Source organism: Diceros bicornis, chromosome 3 (genome assembly GCF_020826845.1).
Source record: "Diceros bicornis minor isolate mBicDic1 chromosome 3, mDicBic1.mat.cur, whole genome shotgun sequence".
NCBI classification, from domain to species: Eukaryota; Metazoa; Chordata; class Mammalia; order Perissodactyla; family Rhinocerotidae; genus Diceros; species Diceros bicornis.
Window position 1 is genome coordinate 83,825,419 of NC_080742.1, and position 23,931 is coordinate 83,849,349.

A 23,931-nucleotide genomic window follows, 5' to 3' on the forward strand; every position below is an offset into this window, starting at 1 on the left:
AAGTCTTAGGATCCAATCCCACTCTGTCTGATGCCACAGCCACAGCTCTCACCGCCTCACCATACCATCCTATGATGCACAAGCCAAGGGACTCCCCCTCAAGGACTCCCCCTAGGGATATGGAGAGATTGGAGCTTTGCCAGTGCTTCACTGTCCAAATTGAGGCACAGGCAGGGCCTTTCCACGCAGCTCGGCAGGCAGAGCCTTCATGCTTGGGGGCTGCCCAATCTTGTGTTGGGAAGACAGGAAAGAGGAGTCCTCGTGGCACCAGTGGTCAGGCCAGCCACCCCCAGCAATTCAGCAAACCAGGAACAAGCCAGCATGTGAGAAAGAAGAAATGATACAGAAGTGTCTGCACATAGTAGGCCTTTAAGGAACATGTAATCGCTCTAACTAGCCCCTCACTCATTGCACCAGCCCCCACACTGATCCTATTTAGTCTAAGAATGTGACTTAATTCGCAGAAGAGTATATGCCAGTGGGCCCCCGGTCAGAGTGGACCTCAGCAAATGCCGTGTCCTTTCTCCCCACAGCCAGGTGCTAGGAGTGTTGTTCCCACCTTCACTCTTCAGCCCCAACAGCCCTCTGCTTCCCTCCCCCTCTCTTGCAGCAGGCATCGGATATTGGTGCAGCCTGGAATGGATTTGTTGCATAAAACTACGCTCAGATGGTACTCATTCTCCCTTCCTCCCCACCAAGGACGCTTCCTATATCAGTTGGATATCTTCCTCTATCTTGACTAATGATATCTTCCTATATCAGCTAGTATGGTATCTTTCAGAGAAACAAAATCAATAGGATAGATACACATGTAGGTGTAGGTATAGAGATTTATTTTAAGGAATTGGTTAACAAAATTGTAGAGACTGCAAATCTGAAATTTGTAGGGCAGATGAGCAGGCTTGAAACTCAGACAGGAGTTGTTGCTGCAGTCTTGAAGCCTGTTAAAATAATTAAACAAGGAGACCATTAGGTTGAGGGGACTCTGATACCTTGGTAGTCTACATAAGCAAACCAAAACCTAAGCCAGAATATATGCACTTAAACCCAAAAGTGAAATTTAAGAGCAGCCCATCAAAGAGTGACATTAGCATCATGGCAGACTGAGTTATTCCCTTTCTCTCCCCTCTAAGTTACAACTAAACAGACATTCTAACCAACAGAAGATTCTCTACACAACACAACAGGATTCCTGAGATTCACGCAGCTATACATCTGAAGGTGGGTGGACCGGATCCCCAGGAAGCAGTGGAACAGGTAGGTAGACCTCTGCCTCTCTCTGGCAGCAGCAATCCAGGTCATGGATCCTCAATCAGTGACTGGCACATCTGTCAGTGGAGGCAGGAGCAGCCCAGCCTGCACAAAAATGCTTTCCGAGTGGTAGCCCAGCCTGCGGGAGCACCCACCTACCAATGTGGCCCCGCTCATGCAAATGCTCCCCACTGAGTGGCAGCAAAGCCCCCACAAAGGCACCCCACCCACCGAGTGCAGCAGCTTGGCTGGACCCGCACACCGAGCATAGCATCCCCACCTGAGTGAGTGCTAATATTTTGTTGAGGATTTTTTTTGTCAGAATGGCTATAATTACCAAGACAAAAAATAATGAACGCAGGGAGAGGATGTGGAGAAAAGCGAATCCTCATACACTGCTGGTGGGAATGCAATTGGTGCAGCCAATATGGAAAACAGCATGCAGATTTCTCAAAAAATTAAAGATAGACTTACCATATGATCCAGCTATCCCACTACTGGGTATTTATTCAAAGAACATGAAATAAACAATACAAAAAGATTTATGCATCCGTATGTTCATTGCAGCATTATTCATAATAGCCAAGATGCGGAAGCAACCCATCAATTGATGAATGGATAAAGAAGATGTGGTATGTATTTACAATGGAATACTACTCAGCCACAAAAAGACAAAATCGTCCCATTTGCAACAACATGCATGGACCTTGAGGGTATTATGTCAAGCGAAATAAGCCAGAGAAAGACAAACACCATATGATTTCACTCATATGTGGAAGATAAACAAATAAATGGATAAGGAAACAGATCAGTGGTTACCAGAGGGGAAGGGGGTGGGAGGGGTGGGCAAAAAGGGTAAAGGGGCACAAGTGTATGGTGACGGATAAAAACTAGACTATTGGTGGTGAGCACAATGCAGTCTACACAGAAACTGATATGTAGTAATGTACACCGGAAATTTACAGAATGTTATAAGCCAATATGACCTCAATAAAATAATTTTTTTGATATATATATATATATATATATATATTTTGTGTGTGTGAGGAAGATCAGCCCTGAGCTAAGATCCATGCCAATCCTCCTCTTTTTTTTTTGCTGAGGAAGACTGGCCCCGAGCCAACATCCACGCCCATCCTCCTCCACTCTACGTGGGATGCCGCCACAGCATGGCCCGACAAGCGGTGCATCAGTGCGCGCCCAGGATCCAAACCCAGGCAGCCAGCAGTGGAGTGCACGCACTTAACCACTACACCACAGGGTTGGCCCCAATAAAATAATTTTTAAAAAAGAAAGACCAATCACAAATAGCCTACTAGGGTTTCCAAATAAGGCCACTGTTTAAGCTATAACCCACCAAATAATTTCTTTGCTTTGCTTCAGTGTCTTCCGACGCTAGAATTGGACAGGATTTGAAGAACAGAAGGGCTGAAGAGGGGATGTGACTACTCTTGACTGGTTTGGGAAGCACCTGGGTTCCGCTAGAGCTAAGCCCACATCCTGGATCCACAGATATTTACTACAGCACTTTATATAGGCAGATCCTACCACTCTAATCCAACAATTCACGTGTTCACAAAATTAGACTTTTTTAAAGATAATAGTAATAACAGCAGGTGTATATGGTAACATAAACTATTAAAAGAAAGAGAAAATTTGATGAGGAAGAGGGGAGAATTTAATTTTTTGCTGCAGTGAATCCTTGAGTAGGAACGAAGGGATGGGCTCTGGAGCACAAAGGGAGGGAATCAGCTCTAGAGAAGAACCAGATGGTTCATTCATTGTAACAGGAGGGAAAGCTGAGGATAGGGGTGCAGAAGCTGTGGGTGGAGAGATGTGGATGCTTCTGATTGCAACCCCACAGAGCTCTCAGTGAGACAGGAAGCTGAGAGTCAGGATGAGGACAGAGGTGGAAGGGGCTTCTGAAGAGAGAACAAGAGAGAGCGAGTGGACGTGGGAAAGGTGGCATGACTGCTGGGCAGCACTGAAGACCCACATGAAGTTCATGGTTATGAATCTAAGATAAGAGCAGTCAGCTCAGTTCAGCTGTGTGGACGCAGGCACAGAGTAGGTGAAGAGTTGTTTTTGATCAGCGTTAAAGTTTTGCCAAATGAGTGCAATGAAGAGAAAGCACACCAAGGGTGTTAAGAATGCAAGAAAGTGATTATTGTGACTGACTCTGGAATTGAAGCTGGGTAAGGAGGGAAGAGAGGACAAGAAGCAGGTGGGAAGACAGTAGATTCAGATCCTGGCCAATTAAAGGGTTATAGGACTTGAGGTACTAGAGGTAGCAAGCCAGAAAAATAGCAGGGGGTAGTGGTCAGAGATTGCTTGAAATTGAGGCTGTAGGAGGTGGATTGCAAAGTCCAGACTAGAATGTGGCCATAGGAATGAGCTGCTGAGATGGTGTGAAGGACCAGGTTATTGGAGGAGGAACAAGAGGCCAGGGTGGGGGAAGGATGAGCTATGTGGATATGAAGTCATCAATTATTAAGACAGGAGGATGGTTGGAGAGACAGTGACCTATGCACTGACATCCTCAAGGAAGGGGGATTAGTAACTGGGGTCTGTAGCTGCCACCAACAAAACAGCACACAGGAGGAAAGTCTGATGGGGTGAGGTTCAAAGCAGAAGTAGAGTGGAGATGTCCTGTAGGAGTAGAATTAAAGTTCTTCCCCATTCTCACTATCCTAAAATAAAGTGCTAATTTCTGTTTGTTAATCAGCTTCTAGTAGAGTTTAACAACGGTTACATTTCATTCAAGTATATGTTTTATAGCAAAAATAAAAATGTGTAGAGGTTTATCACAGATTTTGTAAAGATAATTGTCAGTTTTTTATGGACTAAGGCTACAAAATATCTTCCAAGAACAGACTGGATACATTATAAAATCAACACAAGATGCATATATTAGGAATGAAAAACTGTTCAAAAGAGCAGAATTGGTTTAAAAACTTAACCGGCAAATGGTGAAAAAGGAATACATGACTTTTCACCTACTAAGGCTATATGCAAGGAGGACGCCTTTCGTGCTGACTCCAGCCAGTGTATTTGGAAGTGCGGAAGTGACAAGGTGACCAGGAAACTCTACTGCCAGTGGGAGCTGACGTGGCTTCACAGGGAGAAAATTTAGAGTCAATAAAGCAGATCTGTAAAGGCTTTGATCTCTGCATATCAGTTTCCCCCAGGGTGGCAGGGTCTTCAGGCTCATGTTCTTCAGGAACAGCTGCCAAACTATAAAGTTACTATTATAGGATTTTAAATTAGGGATGGCAGTAAGCTGAATAATGGCTCCTAAAGATATCCATGTCCTAATCACCAGAGTCTGTGAGTATCACCTTATATGGCAAAGGGCCTTTGTGGATGTAACTAAGCTAAGGATCTTGAGATGGAGAGATTATCCTGGATCAAATGGGTGGGCCCTTAATGTAATCACAAGTGTCTTTATAAGAATGAAGCAAGAAGGTCAAAGGAGGAAAAAAAAGATGGGAAGATGGAAGCAGAGGTTGGAGAGAGACACTTTTGTCAGGCCACACGCCCAGTTACACAAGCAGTGTGGGATAGGTTGCAGAGAACCGAAGAAAAGACCCAGAGACAACGTACAAGGTAGAATTATTTATTGGATTTACTTGTGGGGAATGTCCAGTGGTGGCTGGCTGGACGGAGTTGTGCACTCTCTACCGTGGGCAGAGAGAGGGCCATGCTTGGGGCTGGCCCAGTGGCGTAGCAGTTAAGTTCGCATACTCTGCTTTGGTGGCCTGGGGTTCACAGTTTCAGATCCAGAGCGCGGACTGACACACTGCCTGTCAAGCCATGCTGTGGCAGTTTCCCATATAAAATAGAGGAAGATGGGCACAGATGTTAGCCCAGGGCTAATCTTCCTCACAAAAAAAAAAAAAAAAAGACTCCATGCTTGCCAAGAGGAACTGTCTTTAGTACAACCAGAGTTCCCAAGAACAGTAGCTCACATGGAAAGGCTCTATGTTCCTTCAAGACATGATGTTCTTTGAGTGAGACAAGTTAAGATCCAGGTTGGCGAAGCCCTGGATCGTTATAAATCCCAGATGGTTGGCATCCTGCCCAAAAGGGGGCCAGAGGATACATGGTTGCTGTAGGGCACATAGGCTACAACCCTACACTCCACCCCCCACATGTCTGAATGGCCCTTACAATCCTAACGCGCCATTCTTCCGCGGAACCCCTTGGGCCAGACACATAGAGGAACATTGTAACCGTATACCACTACGGCAATAGAGAGCATAGCAAGAAAATAAAAGTAATAACAAAAAGGCAAAAATGCCAAAGAAAACTGTCCTCCATGGTAATCCCACGTTCAGAGAGAGAGGCAGCTTGCTGCATACCCAGCAGCTGGAGCAATTTTGTATGTCAGCAACAGTGCTCAATCAGTGAAGAGGTTGGCAGACGTTGTTCTAAGGACAAAAGTAAGATGTTTAGAGGGAACTAAAACTGGGACGTCATGACCATCCAACAAGACACACGCAGTTGCAGTGGAATGGGATAAGGGAGGAACAACCACCAGAGGGAAAGGATTAAAGTGCCTCGGGAAATTAGAGGCCCTGGATTAGTGAGTTTGAATGTTTTTGGTGGCCTCCCCATGATAAAAAGTATTACCGTGATATCCTGTTCTAAGCCTGTCCCCCAAGGGGCTAAGCAACAACACCAGTGGGGCCCCACCTGCCAGTCCCAGGGCCAAGTCACCACGTGGGTCCCGGTAGGGAGTTCTTGTGGCAGAGGCAAAAGCAAATTGTTCACAGTGCCTATCTGTGGTTGTATTTTTTCCCTTTGGTGGGCTCTTGTCTGTAGACACACTGTCGTATCGGGTCCTTCTGTCAACATCTGAAATGCACTAGATCAGGTGAGTCTTTCGTGTTCATTCATTCAACAAATTGCAGTTCTTAGGTGCCTTGTCCAATGGGCTAGGGTCCTGTCTTCTGTCTTTAACGGTTTCAGCAAGCCAAGTAAGCGGCACATCATTGTTGCTCTAGTGTGCTATATCAGTTTTCAGCCCCTTTCCACAATTGGGACCAGAAGCCAAGGGGAATTCGTTTATTGCCTTGGATCTGCCAGAGACCCCATCTGAACCCTTTTTGGTAGCTGGAAACGTCCAATTTGCATAGTTGCCCCTGTGTCAAAACACCCAAAGACTGAATTTGTTTTAGTGCTATTTTGGCTTGCGTGAAGGCATCCTGCTCGGTGGTCCCCCAGTCCCAGACAACTCTCTTTTGCACCAACTGATAAAGAGGACAGAGTAGTTATGCTAAATGAGGAATGAAAAGGCACCAGTAACCTAAGAAGCCCAGAAAGTTCTGTCATTGTTTTGGGGTATTGGGTGTAGGGAAAGCCTGTATCTTATGTATAACAGCAGCAGGAACCACTTTTGTCTTATCCAACCAGACAACACCCAAGTATTTGACAGATAACCCAGGCCCTTGTAATTTGTTGTCATTCACCACCCATCCTTGTTGGCGTAGGTGGGCGACGAGGGAGTGGGAGGCTTCCTGGAGGTCTGAAAAAGACTCAGAGGTTAACATGACATCATCAGTATTATGGGTCAGGCCAGTGAGGACATCCATACCCAGGATGTATTCAGGTATGGGGGCAATATACACCATATACCATTTTGGCAGGAGACGCCCTATCTGCAGCACTAGCACCACCAATTTCACCTTGACTGTGCTCCCACCATAATCATCTATGACAGAAATAGGGCCATCAAGATGGGTTGGATTTCCATGAATCAGAGTGTATTTTGCTCCTGTATCCACCAATGCTAAGACCATCCGTTTATTTTTAGTGGACCAACATATTGTTATCTCCACATGTGGCGTCTGGTCCCCCAACATCTGAGCCACCTGCAAGATGTTGTAGGAGTGGGTCAGGATCCCTTGGCCTTCCCCCTAGTCGAGGGGGCTAAAGTGTTCCCAGGCTGTCGCTGGGGGTGCTGTTGGTTGGGGGCACACTGTAGGTGGCCTTGTGAAACTCTGTTGTGGCTCCAGCTTCTGCCACAAAGCCACAGTAACAGCATTTGGTTGCTTATCAGTTTCTTCCAGGGGGGTGCCTGCTGTCACCAGGTTTTACCACGGGTGGAGGGGGGGCAAGGGTATGTCCCCCTCATTAACCACACCCCCTTACAGGTAGCCATTAACCAAGTCAAGAGGCAGATCACTCATCTCTACCTTCTGCTCCAGTATCCCAGAGACGCGAAAGCCACCCCGGGATGCTAATCAAACGCGGCAGCCACTCGGAGCCCTTGGGGTGGGCATCAAGCAAGGCCAGGAGCAGCAGCGCCGAGGAGATGGCAGCAGCTGCACAGTGGTCCCGGTAGCCCTTACTCCGTTCTGCCTGACCTTACCTGTCTCGCCCAGGTTGGCAGCGGTGGCCCTACTCTGCTATGTTACTTGGCAACTGGCCTCAGTGCCCCGCCAACCGGGCATGCAGCAGTGGCTCCTGAGGGCGGTGGGCCCAGCGCTCACCAGCCACTGGGCCTGCGCTCCTCTGGGAGTGAGCACTTCCTCCAGCAACTGTTTTACCTTTGCTTTTGCTTCCACCTTGGCTTCAGTTGCGAGCCATCCCACTGTGGGGGGGGGGGCTACCCCATGGCTGTAGCAGCTTTCCCTAGGCCCTTTGGCATTTGGGGGCATCTCCATACTCACACAGTGGGCCCCATCCATCCAGAATGGTAGTGACTGGCCCCCATATTGAGGACATTGGCCCAGTGGCAACGGGCCCACATATCGAGGACACCAGCCAACTGGGATTTCCTCTGCAGATTCCCCCTTGCCATTGCCCATAGTTTTGGCACTCATGGGGTTTTCCTCAGTCTCCTAGCTGGCTCACCAAGTGTCTGGCCACAAGCCCAGTCACATGAGCAACACGCAACAGGTTGCAGAGAGACTGAAGAAAAGGCCCAGAGATGGCATACAAGACATAGGGGGACTGTCCAGTGGAAGCCAACTGGACGGAGTTGTGCACCCACTACTGTAGGCAGAGAGGGGGTTGCTTATATAGGCAGGGGAATAAAGACTCCGTGCTTGCCAAGAGGGACTGTACTTGGTATGACCAGCATTGCCAGAAACAGTAGTTCATGTGGAATGGCTCTGTGTTCCTTCAAGACATGATGTTCTTTGAGTGAGATAAATTAAGATCCAAGTTGGCCAGGCCCTGGATCATTAAAAATCCCAGATGGTTAGTGTCCTGCCCAGAAGGGGGCCAAAAGGACACACGGTTGATATAGGATACATAGGCTACCGCCCTACAGCTTTAAAGATGGGGAAGGGACCACAATGTAAGAAATATGGGCCAACTCTAGAAGCTAGAAAAGGCAAGGGAATGAATTTTCCCCTGGAACCTCCAGAGGAGTCAGCCCTGCCGACACCTTGATTTTAGCCTTTTAAGACTCATTCCAGACCTCTGACCTCCAGAACTCTAAGAGAATAAATTTGTGTTGTTTTAAGACACTAAGTGTTTGGTAATTTGTTACAGCAGCCCTGGGAAATTAATACAGGGACAATTAAGATGAAGTCTTCAAACTCAGCACTTATAAAATTACTTTGCATAGGATACCCTGAGATACCATAGTCCTCCCTGGAATGTTTCTGGTAGACCCAGTGGGGAAGGCTCTCTTCCCTTTGCCTCGGCAGTCGCTGTGGATGGATGTAAATCTGGGGTGGTGTGTGGCCATCGTCCTTGGCTGCAGTGGGAGAGAATGAGGCTAACAGGCAAGGAGAAGCAGTGATGGGACAGGGACAGAGTGTGTGTGTGTGTGTGTGTGTGTGTGTGTGTGTGTGTTTCTGCGTGTCTGTGTGTGTGAGAGAGAGAGAGACAGAGAGACAGAGACAGAGACAGAGAGAAAGAACCATCAGTTCTCATATTTAAGGCCCTGGTTCATACGATTCCTCCCATGGTTTTGTGAGCTCTCCCAGTGTCCTTCCATTAAGAACCAATAAATTCCACCTCCCATTTTTTGAGTTACACTTTTCTCATCTCCAGCCAAAAGGGCCCTAACCAATTCCACAGAGATCTCCTGTGCGGCTCAGCTGGGAATTTGGAGGCTAAGGCCACCCAGCTGGCTGCACCAGGGCAGAGCGGTCTGACTTTTTCCACTTAGCATAATGCCCTCGAGGTCCATCCATGTTGTCCATCCAAATTGCAAGATTTCATTCTCTTTTATGGCAGAATAATATTCATGTGTGTGTGTGTGTGTGTGTGTGTGTGTGTGTGTGTGTGTGTGTGTACATACCACATTTTCTTTATCCATTCATCCATCTAATGGACACCTAGGTTGTTTCAATATCTTGGCTATCGTAAATAATGCTGCAATGAACATGGGGATGTATATATCTTTTCAAATTAATGTCTTCATTTTCTTCAGATAAATACCCAGAACTGGAATTGCTGGATCATATAGTAGTTCTATTTTTAAATTTTTGAGGAACCTCCATACTGCTTTCCATTGTGGTTGTACCAATTTACATTCCCACCCGCAGTGCAGAGAGTTCTCCTTACATCCTGGTTTCTGTGGCATCCTTCAGACACTCTCCTGTGGAATCCTGGGAGCAGAGGGTAAGCTGGCACACTCCCACCTCACCTTTCCCACGATGTTCCACTCTGGGCCAGAAAGGGAGATACTGAGTATAGGAGGAAGTGCAGAACTTTGTGCCAATCCCACAGGGAAAGCCGTAGACCTCTGATGCCTTCGTAGTCTCCCCAGACTCCTCGTGGATTTGATTCCATGTCAGGAGGCCTCTCTCCTCCGGACTTCCTAATAGGAGACAGTGAGCAGTCAAGACTGGGCCCTGATGGAGCTGGGTGGAGGAGGGCTGGAGGGAGCCTCTGGCGCCCTCTGCAGGCACTCATGAGGTCTCCTCCCAGGGCCCTCCACCTGCCAAAAGGGCCTCCTCCTCCTCCGCTAAGCCCATCTCAAGAATCACAGCTCAGCTCATCAGGCACCCCCTGAGTTCCCACTGTGGGGCTGACATGGTGCAGAGCTCCAGGGTACAACCTTATATGAACCATCATCCTCTCCTCATCATCAGGAGTGGGCCTCTCCACATTTAATGTTTCTGGAATGCAGATGCATTTTACACTTGGTAGAGAGAAGAAATGTGGAAAATAGAATATCACGAAGCAGGGGCTATCATAGACGTCCTGTCGAGAGGCGGTGGGAGGATCAAGAAGGGAGCATTGAAAGCCATCGGTGATGGCAGCTCTGCACTCTTCACCTTCAGTGTCCTCAGCACTTATAGACTCAGTGTGCTCATTATCACACTTATTACCCTGTATTGTAATTGTCTGCTTTCTTTTGTCCTTTATTTATTTATTTATTTATTTGGTGGGAAAGATTTGCCCTGAACTAACATCTGTTGTCAATCTTCCTGTTTTTTTTTTTTTCCTCCCCAAAGCCCCAGTGCATGGTCATATATCCTAGCTGTAAGTTGTTCTAGTTCTTCTACGTGAGCCACCACCACAGCATGGCTACTGACAGACGGGTGGTGTGGTTCTGCGTCTGGGAAGCAAACCCAGGCCACAAAAGTGGTGAGAGTGCCAAACCTTAACCACTAGACCATCAGGGCTGGCTCTAATTGTCTGTTTTCCTGTCTCTCTCTCCTATTAGCCTATGGGTTTCTGGAAGCTGGGGCATGTCTTTCCGCTCTTTGTATTCTCAGTACCTAGCGTCTGGAATACAGTGAGTGCTCAATGGGTTTTTATTGAAAATATGAATGAATGAATGAATGAATGAATGAGTGAGTGAATACATGTGTTCTCTCCCTCACCAGTTAGACTGCAGGCTCTGGGATGGGATTGAGTCTTTTTCTTTTGGCTTCTAGTGTATTTCTCACCTTAGGGCTGTGTTATGGGCTGAATTGTGGCCCCCTAAAAACCATATGTTGATGCCTTAACCCCCATACTTCAGAATGTGACTGTATTTGGAGATAGGAACTTAAAAGGGGTGATTAAGTTAAAGATGAGGTATTTAGGGTGGGCCCCAAACTAATATGACTGGTGTCTGTCTAAGAAGAGGAGATTAGAACACGGAGACAACAGGGATGCACATACACAGAGGAAAAGGCACATGAAGACACAGCATGAAGGCGGCCATCTGCAAGCCAAGAAGAGAGGTCTCAAGAGAAACCAACCCTGCCAACTCTTTGATCTCAGCCTTCTAACCTCCAGACTGTGAGAAAATACATTTCAGTTGTTTAAGCCCCCAAGTCTGTGGTATTTTGTTATGGCAACCCTACAAAGCTAATATGTGCCTGTATACCCCACCCAGATCCAGAGCCTCCTCAAGGTATGCTGAGACCAGCTGACATGGTAATCCAGGGCAGAGATGCAATGTGGGTGGCCCAAATACTGACCATCTACCCAAATGGATAGCTTATAGAATGAAAGTGAGCTGTACCTGGGATGGTGTTGTCCAGTAGAAAGCCCAGAAATCCTCCTACAAACATGTCCGTGGTCAGCAGCACCTGGATGACCTGGTCCAATTGGAGAATCCCTAGAGTGGAAACAAAAGTGACAGGGATTCCCAGGGACAAAGGGCCCCACTGCCTCTGCCCCTGGAGTGGTCACAATCCAGAGAATGGAGAATCACCTGTTTGGAGCTTCTCGGTGTTGTTGTTCACCCAGTTAGGAATGGTAAGCCCGCAGAAGATGGAGAAGCCAAAGACAAAAATGTTCCTGGACGAGTTCATGTCCACGTACTGCAGGAGAGAGGCCCCCATGGCAGCCCAGAACCATCAGCACCTGTACTGCACATCAATCTAACATCCCTCAAATGCCCCCTCCCCTCCCACCTCCACCAGAGTGGGGAGGGAGGCTGGACTCAGAGTGACACATGCTCTTAGTGGGCCAATCAGGCCCCAATTCCAACTTGACCTTGGGAGTTGAGTGGTTTAGATGATCCAATACAAGCTGATGGAATTTCTGTTTTTCAGAAGTTTGGATGCTTCTGGCTATTTATTTCTTCCATTTGGGGGCGACTGTGGTTCCCGGAACCGAGGATGCCCTCCTCCTCCTCCCCTGTCCCAGCTCTGTTCCATTTATCTCATCCCCATGGGCTCCTTCCGGGGGAGGCAATGCTCCTGCTTTTCCAAGGGTGCCTTGCCTTACCTGCAGATTGGAAATCCCCACGGCAGCGATGACTCCGAACATCACCAGGAACATGCCTCCGATCACAGGGGTTGGGATGGTAGCAAATGCAGCCCCAATCTTCCCAAATACTCCCATCAGGAGCAGCACACAGCCAGCAGCGACAATCACCATCCTGCTCCCCACCTGCAATGTTCAAGTAGATGGGGGATGAGGAGCTCAGCGCTGGCCAACCCACATGCCCCAGAGGCCTCTGCCCTGCTCCTAGGGCACCTGGAACATCACTCCAGTGGACTTGCAGGAACAGCACCACCTAACCCCAAAATGGCTCCCCTCTGCTCCCACATGGGATTTGGGAAAGGATGAGGGTGTGACCTTGGATCCCGGCCTCTGCCCTCACCTCTCCACTCAGCTGCTCTCACACTTGTCTTCAAGTCCTGACTCAAATGCTCCTCCTCTAAGAAGACTTTGCAGTGAGGCAAGAAGTGTCTCTAGGGAGGCAGTAGCTCAATGCTTAAGAATGGAGGTTTGAGAGCCAATCCCAGCTCTGCCTCTAACTAGCTGTGTGACTTTGGGTACATTACCTAACCTCTCCAAATGTCAGCCTCTACAAACCAAATGGGATTAATAATACTTACTTCACACACTCATTGTATGAGGCTAGCATTATCCTGAAGCCAAAGCCAGATAAGGACACTACAAGAAAAGAAAACTACTGACCAATATCCCTGATGAATAAAGATGCAAAAATTCTCAACAAAATATAAGCAAACTGAATTCAATACACATTTAAAGAACCATACACCATGATCTAGCAGGATTTATTCCAGGGATGCAAGGATGGTTCAACATCTGCAAATCAATCAGTGTGATACACAACACTAATAGAAAGAAAGAGGAAAATCCTATGATAATCTCAATAGATGCAGAAAAAGCATTGGACAAAATTCAACATTCTTTCAAGATAAAAAGTCAACAAATTGGGTATAGAAGGAATATACCTCAACACAATAAAGGCCATCTGCGACAAACCCACAGCTAACATCATATTCAACAGTGAAAGGTTGAAAGCTTTTCCTCTAGGATCAGGAACAAGACAAGGGTGCCTACTTTCACTACTCCTATTCAACATACGAGTGGAACAGAGTCCTGGAAGTCCCAGCTAGAGCAATCAGGTAAGATAAAAAAATAAAAGGCATCCAAATAAGAAAGGAAAAAGTAAAATTGTTTTTATTTGCAGATGATATGATCTTATATGCAGAAAATGTGTAAAAAAGACTCAACCAAGTAACTGTTAGAACTAATCAACAAATCAGAAAAGTTGCAGGATACAAAAACCGACATACAGACATCAGTTGCATTTCTATACACTAACAACATAATATCTGAAAAAGAAATAAAGGAAACAATCCTCTCACAATAGCATTAAAAACAATAAAATACTTAGGAATAATTTTAACCAAGGAAATGAAAGATCTGTACACTAAAAACTCTAAGACTCTGATGAAAGAAATTGAAGAAGACACAAATAAATGGAAAGGTATCCCATGTTCATGGATCTGAAGAATTAATATTGTTAAAATGTCCATACTACCCAAAGCCATCAATAGACTCAATGCAATCTTTATGAAAATTCCAATGGCATTTTCTACAGAAATAGAAAAAATAATACTAAAATTCATATATAACCACAAAAGACTCTGAATAGCCAAAGCAATCCTGAGAAAGAAGAATAAATCTAGAGGCATCACAATTCCTCATTTCAAACTATATGACAAAGCCATAGTAATTAAAACAATAGGGTACTGGCATAAAAATAGACACATAGACCAATGGAACAGAATCAAGAGCCCACAAATCAACCCCTGCATAAACGGTCAACTAATATTTGACAAGGGAGCCAAGAATACCCAAGTGGGGAAAGGATAGTCTCTTCAATAAATGGTATCGGGAAAACTGGATAACCACATGCAGAAAAATGAAATTGGACCGCTGTTTTACACCACTCATAAAATTTAACTTGAAATGGATTAAAGAATTAAATGTAAGACTTGAACCATAAAACTCCTAGAAGAAAACATAGGGAAAAAGCTCCTTGACATTGGTCTTGGCAGTGATTTTTTGGATATGACACCAAAAGCACAAGCAACAACAGGAAAAATCAGCAAGTGGGACTACATTGAACTAAAAATCTTCTGCACAGCTAAAGAAACAATCAACAAAATGAAAAGGCAATCTAGAAATGGGAGAAAATATTTGCAAACTATATATCAGATAAGGGTTTAATATCCAAATGTATAAAAGACTCATACAATTCAATAATAACAACAAAAATGATTTAAATATGGGCAGAGGAACTGAATAGATATTTTTTCCAAAGAAGATATACAAATGGCCAAAGGGTACATGAAAAGATGCTCAAAATCACTAATCATCAGGGAAATGTAAGTCAAAACCACAATGAGATATTATCTATACCTGTTAGAATGGTTATGATCAAAAAGACAAGAGATAACAAATGTTGATGAGGATATGGAGAAAACAGAACCCTTGTGCACTGTTGGTGGGAATGTAAATTGGTGCAGCCACTGTGGAAAACAGTGTGGATTTCCTTAAAAATTTAAAAATCAGACTACCATATAATCTAGCAATACCACTTCTGGATATTTATCTGAAGAAAACGAAACACTAACTGGAAAAGATAAATGCACCCCCATGTTCATTGTAGCATTATTGACAATAGCCCAGATATAGACAACCTAAGTGTCCATCGATGGATGAATGGATAAAGAAAATGTGGTATATGTATATACAATGGAATATTCTTCAGCCATAATAGAAGAAGGAAATCCTGCCATTTGTGATAACATAGATGGACCCTGAGGGCATTATGCTAAGAGAAAGACAAATACCGTATGATATCATTTATGTGTGGAATCTAAAAAAGCTACACTTGTAGAAATAGAGAGTAGAATGGTGGTTACCAGGAAATGTGGGGTGGGGGATATGGTGAGACGTTTGTCAAAGAGTAAAACTTCCAGTTAGAAGATGAATAAGTTCTGGGGATCAATGTATGGCATTGTGATTCTAGTTAACAATACTGTATTATACCCTTAAGAGTTGCTAAGAGAGTAGATATTAAATGTTCTCACCACAGAAGAGAAGTGTAATTATGTGACGTGATGGAGATGTTAGCAAATGGTGGTAATCATACTGCAGTATATAAGTGTACCAAATAAACACATTGTATACCTTAAACTTACACAGTGTTATATGTCACGTATATCTCAACACCGTTGTGGGGGATAAAAGGAAAATCAGTGTGCCTGGAGCACAATGACACAGGGAGAGATAGGAGATGGGATGGAGAGTAAGACAAAGCAATTATTATGGAATATGTGTAAACTATGATTTCTCCTTAATCTCTATGGAGGTTCATTTGGGATACAAAACTGAGACAAGGCCCCCTCCCATGGTGTTATACAGCATTAAGTGGTCCTATCAGGAATCTTACAAGTGAGGTTTTTTCTAGTTCATTTCTCCAGAGGACCAAGTGTTGCACTAGAGTCACTACTAATTGCTATTACCTGGTTGCACAGAGTTTTTTGAGTAGCTAGGGTGTGGGAATGCTGAGGAAGTACATTTCACCTCCTTGGAGTAGATCTTTAAGTTTCTACAAAGCTTAAAAAACAAAACAAAACACTCTGCTGTGAGGATCATGGACCATGGGCCGCATCCCATTCCATCACAGAACATGTCCCAGTGCCAGGTGCACACAGCTGTCACACTGCTGGACATTACTGATTGCTCTGCTAGTCAAGGGTTACAGTGGGGTTTGAGCGACAGCTACTACCAGTGAGACAAAACTCACCTCTGACCGTGAGGCATTCTGCATCATCCTCAAAAGTTAAGAGCTGTACTGCAAATAGCTGAATATCAGATCATGAGTCTATTGTCAATGAATGTATTTAGATGTTTTGAACCTTTTCTCACCCATTAGTGTCTACTCCCAGTGCTTAAAAGTTACTCTAATGTAGTCTCAGCTTCGATAGACGAAAAAGTTCTGGAGATCTGTTGCACAAGTATATAGTAGACCATAGTATTATAGTATATTATATAGTATAGTATATTAAGTAAATATACTTAACACTACTGAACTGCACACTTAAAAATGGTTAAGATGGTAGATTTTATGTTATGTGTCTTTAACCACAATTAAAAATACTTTTTTGTGTGTGTGAGGAGATCAGCCCTGTGCTAACATCTGCCAATCCTCCTCTTTTTTTGATGAGGAAGACTGGCCCTGGACTAACATCCGTGCCCATCTTCCTCCACTTTATATGGGACGCCGCCACAGCATGGCTTGCCAAGCAGTGCATCGGTGCACGCCCGGGATCCGAACCAGAGACCCCGGGCTGCCACAGCGGAGTTCACGTACTTAACTGCTTGCGCCACCGGGCCAGCCCCCTAAAACTACTTTTTTTAAAAGATACTCTAATGTCAGCTACTTGAAGTCCATTAAGGCAGCAATCAAGTAGCAGATTCTGCCTTTGCTTATTTTTCTTTCTAGTCTAAGAGCTTCTTTATTTAACTGTCTTCATTAGAAGACATGGGGTAAGAATTTCCCAGATCAAAAGCACTTTTTGCCTTGTTTCGTTTACAACCCTAACAATGCACTGTGGGAACAAGGGCATGAATCCAAGCACAAGAGATCAACTTGTCGGGTCAACCAGAGCCTTTGGACATGCTGATGGTCTCATAAAGATGGCAGTCCTCCCCAGTCCTGCTACCACAGAATTCATCATGCAGCCCTGGGCTTCTTTTGTCCTCAGGATTGACATCTGGGCCGGGAGCATGACCTCTTGGAGAAGTGATGGGAGATCTCTGGGCCTCAGCCAGATCCCCCCCACTCCCACACACACACACACACACACTCACGTGCACAGGGAGAGAACCAAGAATTAGAGCTCTTTCCTTGCAGATGCAACATGAAGCAATACCTTAAAAGGCCACAGGGAGGAGGTGTGAGTCCAGACCAGGGTTAATCTGTCTCCTACAGGATTCGCAGCCTGCTTTGCGTCTATGTATCTTTCTTTTCTCCTCTTTCCCTCTCCTCTAAAGGCCTTAGTTTAGAAATGATACATCAAAGAAATGTTCTGTTTATTGAATATAATTTTCTGCTCTGTATCAGATTTGTTCTCTTTAACAGGAAAAATATTTGCTGCTTTATACCTATGTAGCCCACTCTGGCTGTATTTCTGTGTGGGTCAGTGGTCCTCACGTGGAATAACATTCCCCTCACTAGCACTAAAAGTTTAGAAACCTTGGGCAAGTACCAGAGTCCACAGTGTCACAGCACACAGGACTTGCTGTAGGGGTGGTTGCTGGCTCAGCTGTTTGTGCCCAGATTTTAGCCCCCGCCGTGGGCCAGAGGCCATGCAGGGTACAAAGGTGGACAGATCTGATGCTAGAAAGATGCAGTGCCACCTGGCTGCATATCAGAACCACTGAGGGAGCTATCAGAAAATGCAGGGTGGGGGATGTGGGCGGGGGATCTGTGTTTCCCAAAGCTCACAGGACTTGTGCTGGGAACCCTTGCAAAGATATCTGAAGCATGTGGAAAGCAACATCATAATAATATTCTTTTCTAAGTCACCTTAGAGAGCACATTCCTGAAGAATTCTGTGGAAAATGGGGAGCCATGAAGAGATTTTAAGCAGAGTCATCTAATTGAGTTCTAGAAAGATCTTTGAGCAGCCATGTGGTAGCTAGATTAGAGATGGGCAACATCCTTAGAACGGAGAGTGTTAGGGAGACTGCAGTGTCCAGGCGAGAGATGATAAATCTGTGGCACTGGGAATGGGGAAGGGAGGACAGGAAGGGCAGCAGGCATGTTGAGAACATAGAATCCACAGTGAGGATGCAGGAGAGCGAGAAGTTAGATGACTTGGGTGAACTCACTAAGACGAGGTTTACAGGAGGAGAAGTAAGGATGGGGGCACGTACTGAGCATCACAGAGGCCATACTGAGTATGAGGTGCCCTTGGGACACTGAGGTGGAGGCGACCAGGTGGGCTTTGAATATTCAGGTTTGGAGCTTCGACACAGGGTTGGGCCAGAGGTAATGGACCACCCACCTAAACTTCAGAAAGTAAGGACTTTCCTCAGTGCTCATAAAGCCACTGACGTCTGCCAGTGCCAGACAGACTTTCTGCCTGTGGAACCACCACAACCAAAGAAGGTCAAGTATGGTGGGCAGAAAAATGGCCCCTCAAAGATGCCATGTCCTAATCCCCAAACCTGTGAACATGTCACCTTGTTTGGCAAAAGGAACTTGGCGGTTACGATCAAGTTCTGTTAAGTATTTTGAGATAGAGAGAGTATCCTGAATTACGTAGGTGGGTCCAGTCTAATTACATGAATCCTTACAAGCAGAGACTCTTTCCTGGCTGTGATCAGAGGGAGATGTGACCATAGAAGAAGACTCAGAGAGATGCAACATTGGTGGCTTTGAAGACGGAGGAAGGGGACCCTGAGCCAAGGAATGTGGGCAGCCTCTGGCTGATGGAAAAAGCAAGGAAATGGATTGTCCCCTGGAGCCTCCAGAGAGGAACACAGCCCTGCGAGACCCATGTTGGACTTCGGAACTCCAGATCAGTAAAAGAAGATCTTGGGGTATTTGAAACCACTAAGTTTGTGATCCTTTGTTACAGCAGTACTAAGAGACTAACACTTTGATGACAGATTCAGGTGTCCAGCAGGCCCGTCAGCTGCCTTACCTTGGTGATCCCCAGTGCCCCAACATTCTCGCTGTAGGAGGTGGTGCCGTTCCCGGACCCCCAGGCCCCTGCCAGCAGGCAGCCAATGCCCTCAATGCCGATGCCGCGGTTGATGGCGTGCTTCGGAGGGGGTGGGGCCCCTGCCAGGCGGGCACAGGCATAATAATCGCCTACCGACTCCACCATGGAGGAGATCACTCCTGCCGTGATCCCAAAGACCCCAGCCAGGCTGACGGTGGGGAGGCCCCACTGTCCTGCAAAGGCAATGTAGAGGGAATATTAATCCAGAAGACAACAGGCTGCTGAACCTCAAATCATTTCTTTGCTGGAGAGGTCTCTCAAAGGCTTTAAAGACCAGGCAGCATGTCTTCCAACCCCACAACTGTCCAGAGGCTTTGGCTCGGACTCCTGCCCTACCATTCATCCCTGAGGTGGTCAGACGCCCTGACCTTGAGGTCACTGTGCACAAAAAGAGCCAGCAACAGGGCCTCTTCCCAGGAAGGCCTTGAGGCATTTGGAAGCCGAGATGCTTAGTCAGGGAGGCCCTAGCGCCACAGTCCATGAGGCCAGGCCAGCCATCCCTGGAACCTGGTTATTCGTATACAATGAGCTAAGAATTGCAGGGAAAGGAGACCAGAAGGGGCCTAAGGGGTGACCTTGACCTTGTCTCCTCAGAAATGTTCTCATTCAGTCCCAGGCCTCCCTTGTGTGGGATCCACTGAATCCAGGAAGAGACGCAAAGTTCTGGCTAAGAGGTCAGACCTCACTGTCCTCGCCTCACTCCCAGGCTCATGGGTTCTGAGCAACGTGGAGGAGGGGCTGAGGGATGTAGCGCAGCTCGGAGTTAGGTCTGGGAGTGGTAGCCTTTGGCCTGGCACCCCCAAAGGATTCTTAGGACAACTCAAGGGTTTTCTTCTTCTCTTAGGGGTCTGATATGGACTCCCTAGGGCTTGTCCCTCCTTGTCAGATCCCTTGGAGGACATCTCTCCCACCTACCCTATTCAACTCTCCCTCCAGTGCCCTGGGCCCCATGGGCAGTCCTGGGAAATGTGTGTCCCAGGCAAGAAGTGGCCCATCTTCTCATTACCTGGGTAAGGGAAGCGAAACCAAGGAGCCTGGCTCAGGACGTTGGCTTTGGTGTCGGTGCGGGCCAGGTACCCATAGCCTGTGGGGTCCGCAGGGAGGGCGTTGGTCACCGTGAGCACAAAGCAGAGGAACCATGAGATGCAGAGGGCCAGCAGCACCTGCCAGAAGGAGCCACCCTTCACCACTGGGTCTCACCCCCAGCCCAGGTCAACAACCTCCCAGAGGGGTGGGGCTAAGGAGGGAGTTCAGGAAAGCCCTTTGGAAGGAGGAAGTGTTGGGTTACTCACCCTTCCAGTGACAACAGGAATCTGGTGTGTCAGCGGATATTTAGCACATTAAAGGAACGTAGCAAATAAACTATGGGGAGACCTTGTGTCAAACACAGATGGAAATGTCTGGTAAGGCGGGCACAGCTGGCTTCAGAATAATTACCATCTGGCTCCCTTTCCACTGTTTGTTGGTCACATGACCTTGGATCAAACTCTCTGAGCCTCAGTTTCCTCCTCTGTACAGTGGAATGACCACCACTGCTCTGCAGAGCCTGAAGCAGGATTTCTAGAATCCTCAGATACATGGATTTTTATTCTCTTGTGGCAGGACCCCAGAAATCTGTATTTTTAACAATGTCCCCAAGTGATCTGATGCATATTGAATTTTAAAACCACTGGCCTACAGTGTTGTTGAAGGAGCAATGAGATCATTGTGTGGAAGGATCTTTTTACAACGTGAAATGTAGTTTACAGTTGAATGAAACCTGCAAACATATTTGTGTGGTTGACAGCTACACATAGTTGACAGCGTGGTTCAACAGAGAATTCAACAGGGAAGGCTCTGAAAAGGGAGGTACCATCCTCATCCCGGGGTATTTGGACTACCCATGAGCCACTGAGAAAGAACCTGATCTAAGCAACTTGGGTCTTAGTTTTGTAAAATTAGCAGTGAACCTGGCTGTGTCCCCCAGTACCTTGCTATGAGGACAGCTCAGGGAAGGTGAGAAGGCTGTCCCACACTGGTGCCCAGAGCAGGGACCTAGGGCAGGGTTCTCTGCTCCTGGGAGAGAAGCACTGAGGGAAGACGTGGGACAGCATTCCACCAATGGTCAGGAAGCATCCCCACAGGCTGCCGGCCTCTCTCAGCCTCGTTCCCCTGTGGATTAAGAGAGGCCAAGGAGGAGAGGCTACTGCAGATGGGGGAGCATTTGCTTTGGGAGCCATCTGGGAGTGCGAGAGGCTGTGCCTCAACTCAGAATGGAAGGGGGTGGGGAGTGCTGCTTACAGGGAAGACCTGAAACAGATAGAACTTAGAGGTGAAACCCTTCTTCTCTCTTCCATAAACAGGCACGGGCACCGCGACGTTTTTCAGGTACTGAGAAAACAGCACGATGAGGAAGATGGTCCTGAAACAGAAACAGACCACACCCAACCTGGTGAGTGGGGGCTCATCCTGAGTGAGGGTCCAGAAAGCTGGGCCACCACATGTCTCTGGGATTGGGGACAGTGCCCAAGCTGGGAGGGCCCCCATCTAGACCTGCAGCACAGGCAGCATCCTGCCATTTCTGAAAAGGTGGGCTGTTGCCTTTCAGAAGCTGCTGGTGGCTGAGGAGGAGGAGTGGGAGGGGAAGCGGTTATTCCTTGGGGGTCAGCAGCTGCATGGATCCAGCAGGTGGAGCCTATGAGGCCAGACTCAGAGAACATCTCTCCCAGGTTCTTCTGCAGGTCCTTGTGTTCAGACCACAGCAGGCAGAGAGAATGACAGTGTCCAGTGTCATCCCTAAGTCCCTTCAAAGCTCTCTTTAAATGCTTCAGACCCCTTTTTCCAGGAAGCCTTCCTGATCCTCCCAGCTGGCTGTCCTCACCCCTCCCCTGAACGTGTATGACATTCTGTGACTCTCCTCATTTTCTCCTGGTGTCATAGGTACTCGGATCCAAGTCTTGTCTCTCTCCCACACACTACAAGATGCTTGAGGGTTGGGTCCATGTCTTTCCAGCCTTCCCAGGGGCCAGGAGTTTACAAACATTTGCTCAATGAAAACCTAGTAGGCAGGTGTCCGGTAATATCAACTTTTTGTGAACACTACACGAAGTATTCTTATACACTGCCTCCGATGAACTCATTGTCTACGAGAACTAATAATGTAATAAATAGTAAGAATAATAAACTAGAAGTAGCAATTCCTGCTTTTTTAGGGTATAATAATGTTCATGAAAGTATTTCTAAACCACAAGAGTTTGCCAATATCCAGGACTCTTATTCTTCTTACTGGGTAACCTTCCACCAAAGAGAACTTAGATGGCGCTCCCACCCCAGAGAGTACTTACACGGCCGCAATCCCCCAGTGGCTCCCAGCGTTATTCCCCGCAGAATGGAAGAGAGGCAGGGCCACCAGGGTGATGGTCGGAGCAATGGTCAAGGGGCCAATGAAGCGCATGAGAAAGCCGATGAGGCCTGAGAAGCCCACTAGAATCTGGACACAGGAAGCGACCATGATGGCGCCCTGCAACTGAAGAGGAAGAGTGCAGCTCAGGCACCTCAAAGCTTGCAGCAGGACTGTGGGCCTCAGCCCAGCCCAGGCCCCGAGAACAGGCCCCGCTGCTGCAGCCCACCTCTAAATCTGGTCACCCGTGGGTGGTGCATTCAGAGGCAGTGCAGAGGCAAAGCTGGACCCGAAGGAACTGAGGAAAGAAGAGCTCTGATCTGGCTCCTCTCTCCAGTTCTGGATTTCCAACCAGCTGTTGGACACTTTCCCTTAATAGGAAGGTTTTCAGGGAGTAGCCTTCAACATTATTGATTGATCATAGTGATGATGGTGATGACTCGTAAAGCAGCGTCACTCAGCAGTGTATTGAATATCTTGCTGCTTCACTTTTCTCTGTTTTCCTACTTTCTATTGCAGGGGTTGGCCCTTTTTTTGTTTCTGTAAAGCATCAGATAGTGGACATTTTAGGCTTTGGGGGCCATATGGGCTCCGTCATACTTTTCAACACAAGAAGTGAACAAATGAGCCTAGCTGTATTCCAATAAAACTTCATTTATATGCACTGAAATTTGAATTTCATATACTTTTGACATGTCATGAAATATTATTCTTCATTTGATTTTTTTCAACCATTTAAGATAGAAAATCATTTTTAGCTTGTGGGCTCTACAGAAACAGGCACCTGGCCAGATTTGGCTCCTAGTCTGTGGTTTGCCAACCCCTGATCTCTTGGACTGAATGATTTGCTTTACTTCTTTTTTACTTTACTAGTTTGGATGTTATACTTTCTATTTTATCCCTGAAAACTTTCCTTGCTTTGAAGTCTGCTCTTTCTGAAAGTAAAATAGTGACTCCTGCTGTTTTGCGATTAGTGTTAGCATGGTATATCTTTCTCCATCCCTTTACTTTTAATCAATCTGTGTCTTTCTAGTTACAGTGGGTTTCTTGTAGACAACATATAGTTAGGTCTTGTTTTTTGATCCACTCTGACAATCTCTGCCTTTTAATCCATGCAATTAGACCACTGATGTTCAAAGTGACTATTGAATTAGTTTGATTAATATCGACCATATTCATTACTCTTTTCTAATTATTAGCCCTTGTTCTTTGTTCCTATTTCTATCTTCCACTCTTTTTCTGCCTTTTGTGGTTTTAAATGAGTATTTTATATGATCCCATTTTCTCTCCTTTCTTAGCATTGTTACACTTCTTTTTTTTACTTTTTAG

General features: G+C 46.4%; 1 protein-coding gene across 5 annotated transcripts in view; it reads right to left on the minus strand.

Moving 5' to 3' along the window:
* Positions 1-812: 812 nt before the first annotated feature.
* LOC131397738 (solute carrier family 23 member 1-like) overlaps positions 813-23,931 on the minus strand; it is a 48,915-nt gene continuing 25,796 nt past the window's right edge. For 3 of the 5 annotated variants that reach the window (XM_058530798.1, XM_058530821.1, XM_058530814.1), the window contains 9 exons: positions 22,547-22,728; positions 21,504-21,624; positions 20,230-20,386; positions 19,143-19,396; positions 12,385-12,549; positions 11,867-11,975; positions 11,675-11,770; positions 9,860-10,033; positions 6,411-9,070 (listed from right to left, as the gene is read on the minus strand). In XM_058530798.1, coding sequence (XP_058386781.1) covers positions 8,730-9,070; positions 9,860-10,033; positions 11,675-11,770; positions 11,867-11,975; positions 12,385-12,549; positions 19,143-19,396; positions 20,230-20,386; positions 21,504-21,624; positions 22,547-22,728 — 1,599 coding nt within the window. In that variant the 3' untranslated portion in view covers positions 6,411-8,729. Of the gene's footprint in view, positions 942-2,268; positions 9,071-9,859; positions 10,034-11,674; positions 11,771-11,866; positions 11,976-12,384; positions 12,550-19,142; positions 19,397-20,229; positions 20,387-21,503; positions 21,625-22,546; positions 22,729-23,931 lie in introns of those variants that run through there. The other 2 variants (XM_058530806.1, XM_058530803.1) reach the window with 2 other exon arrangements.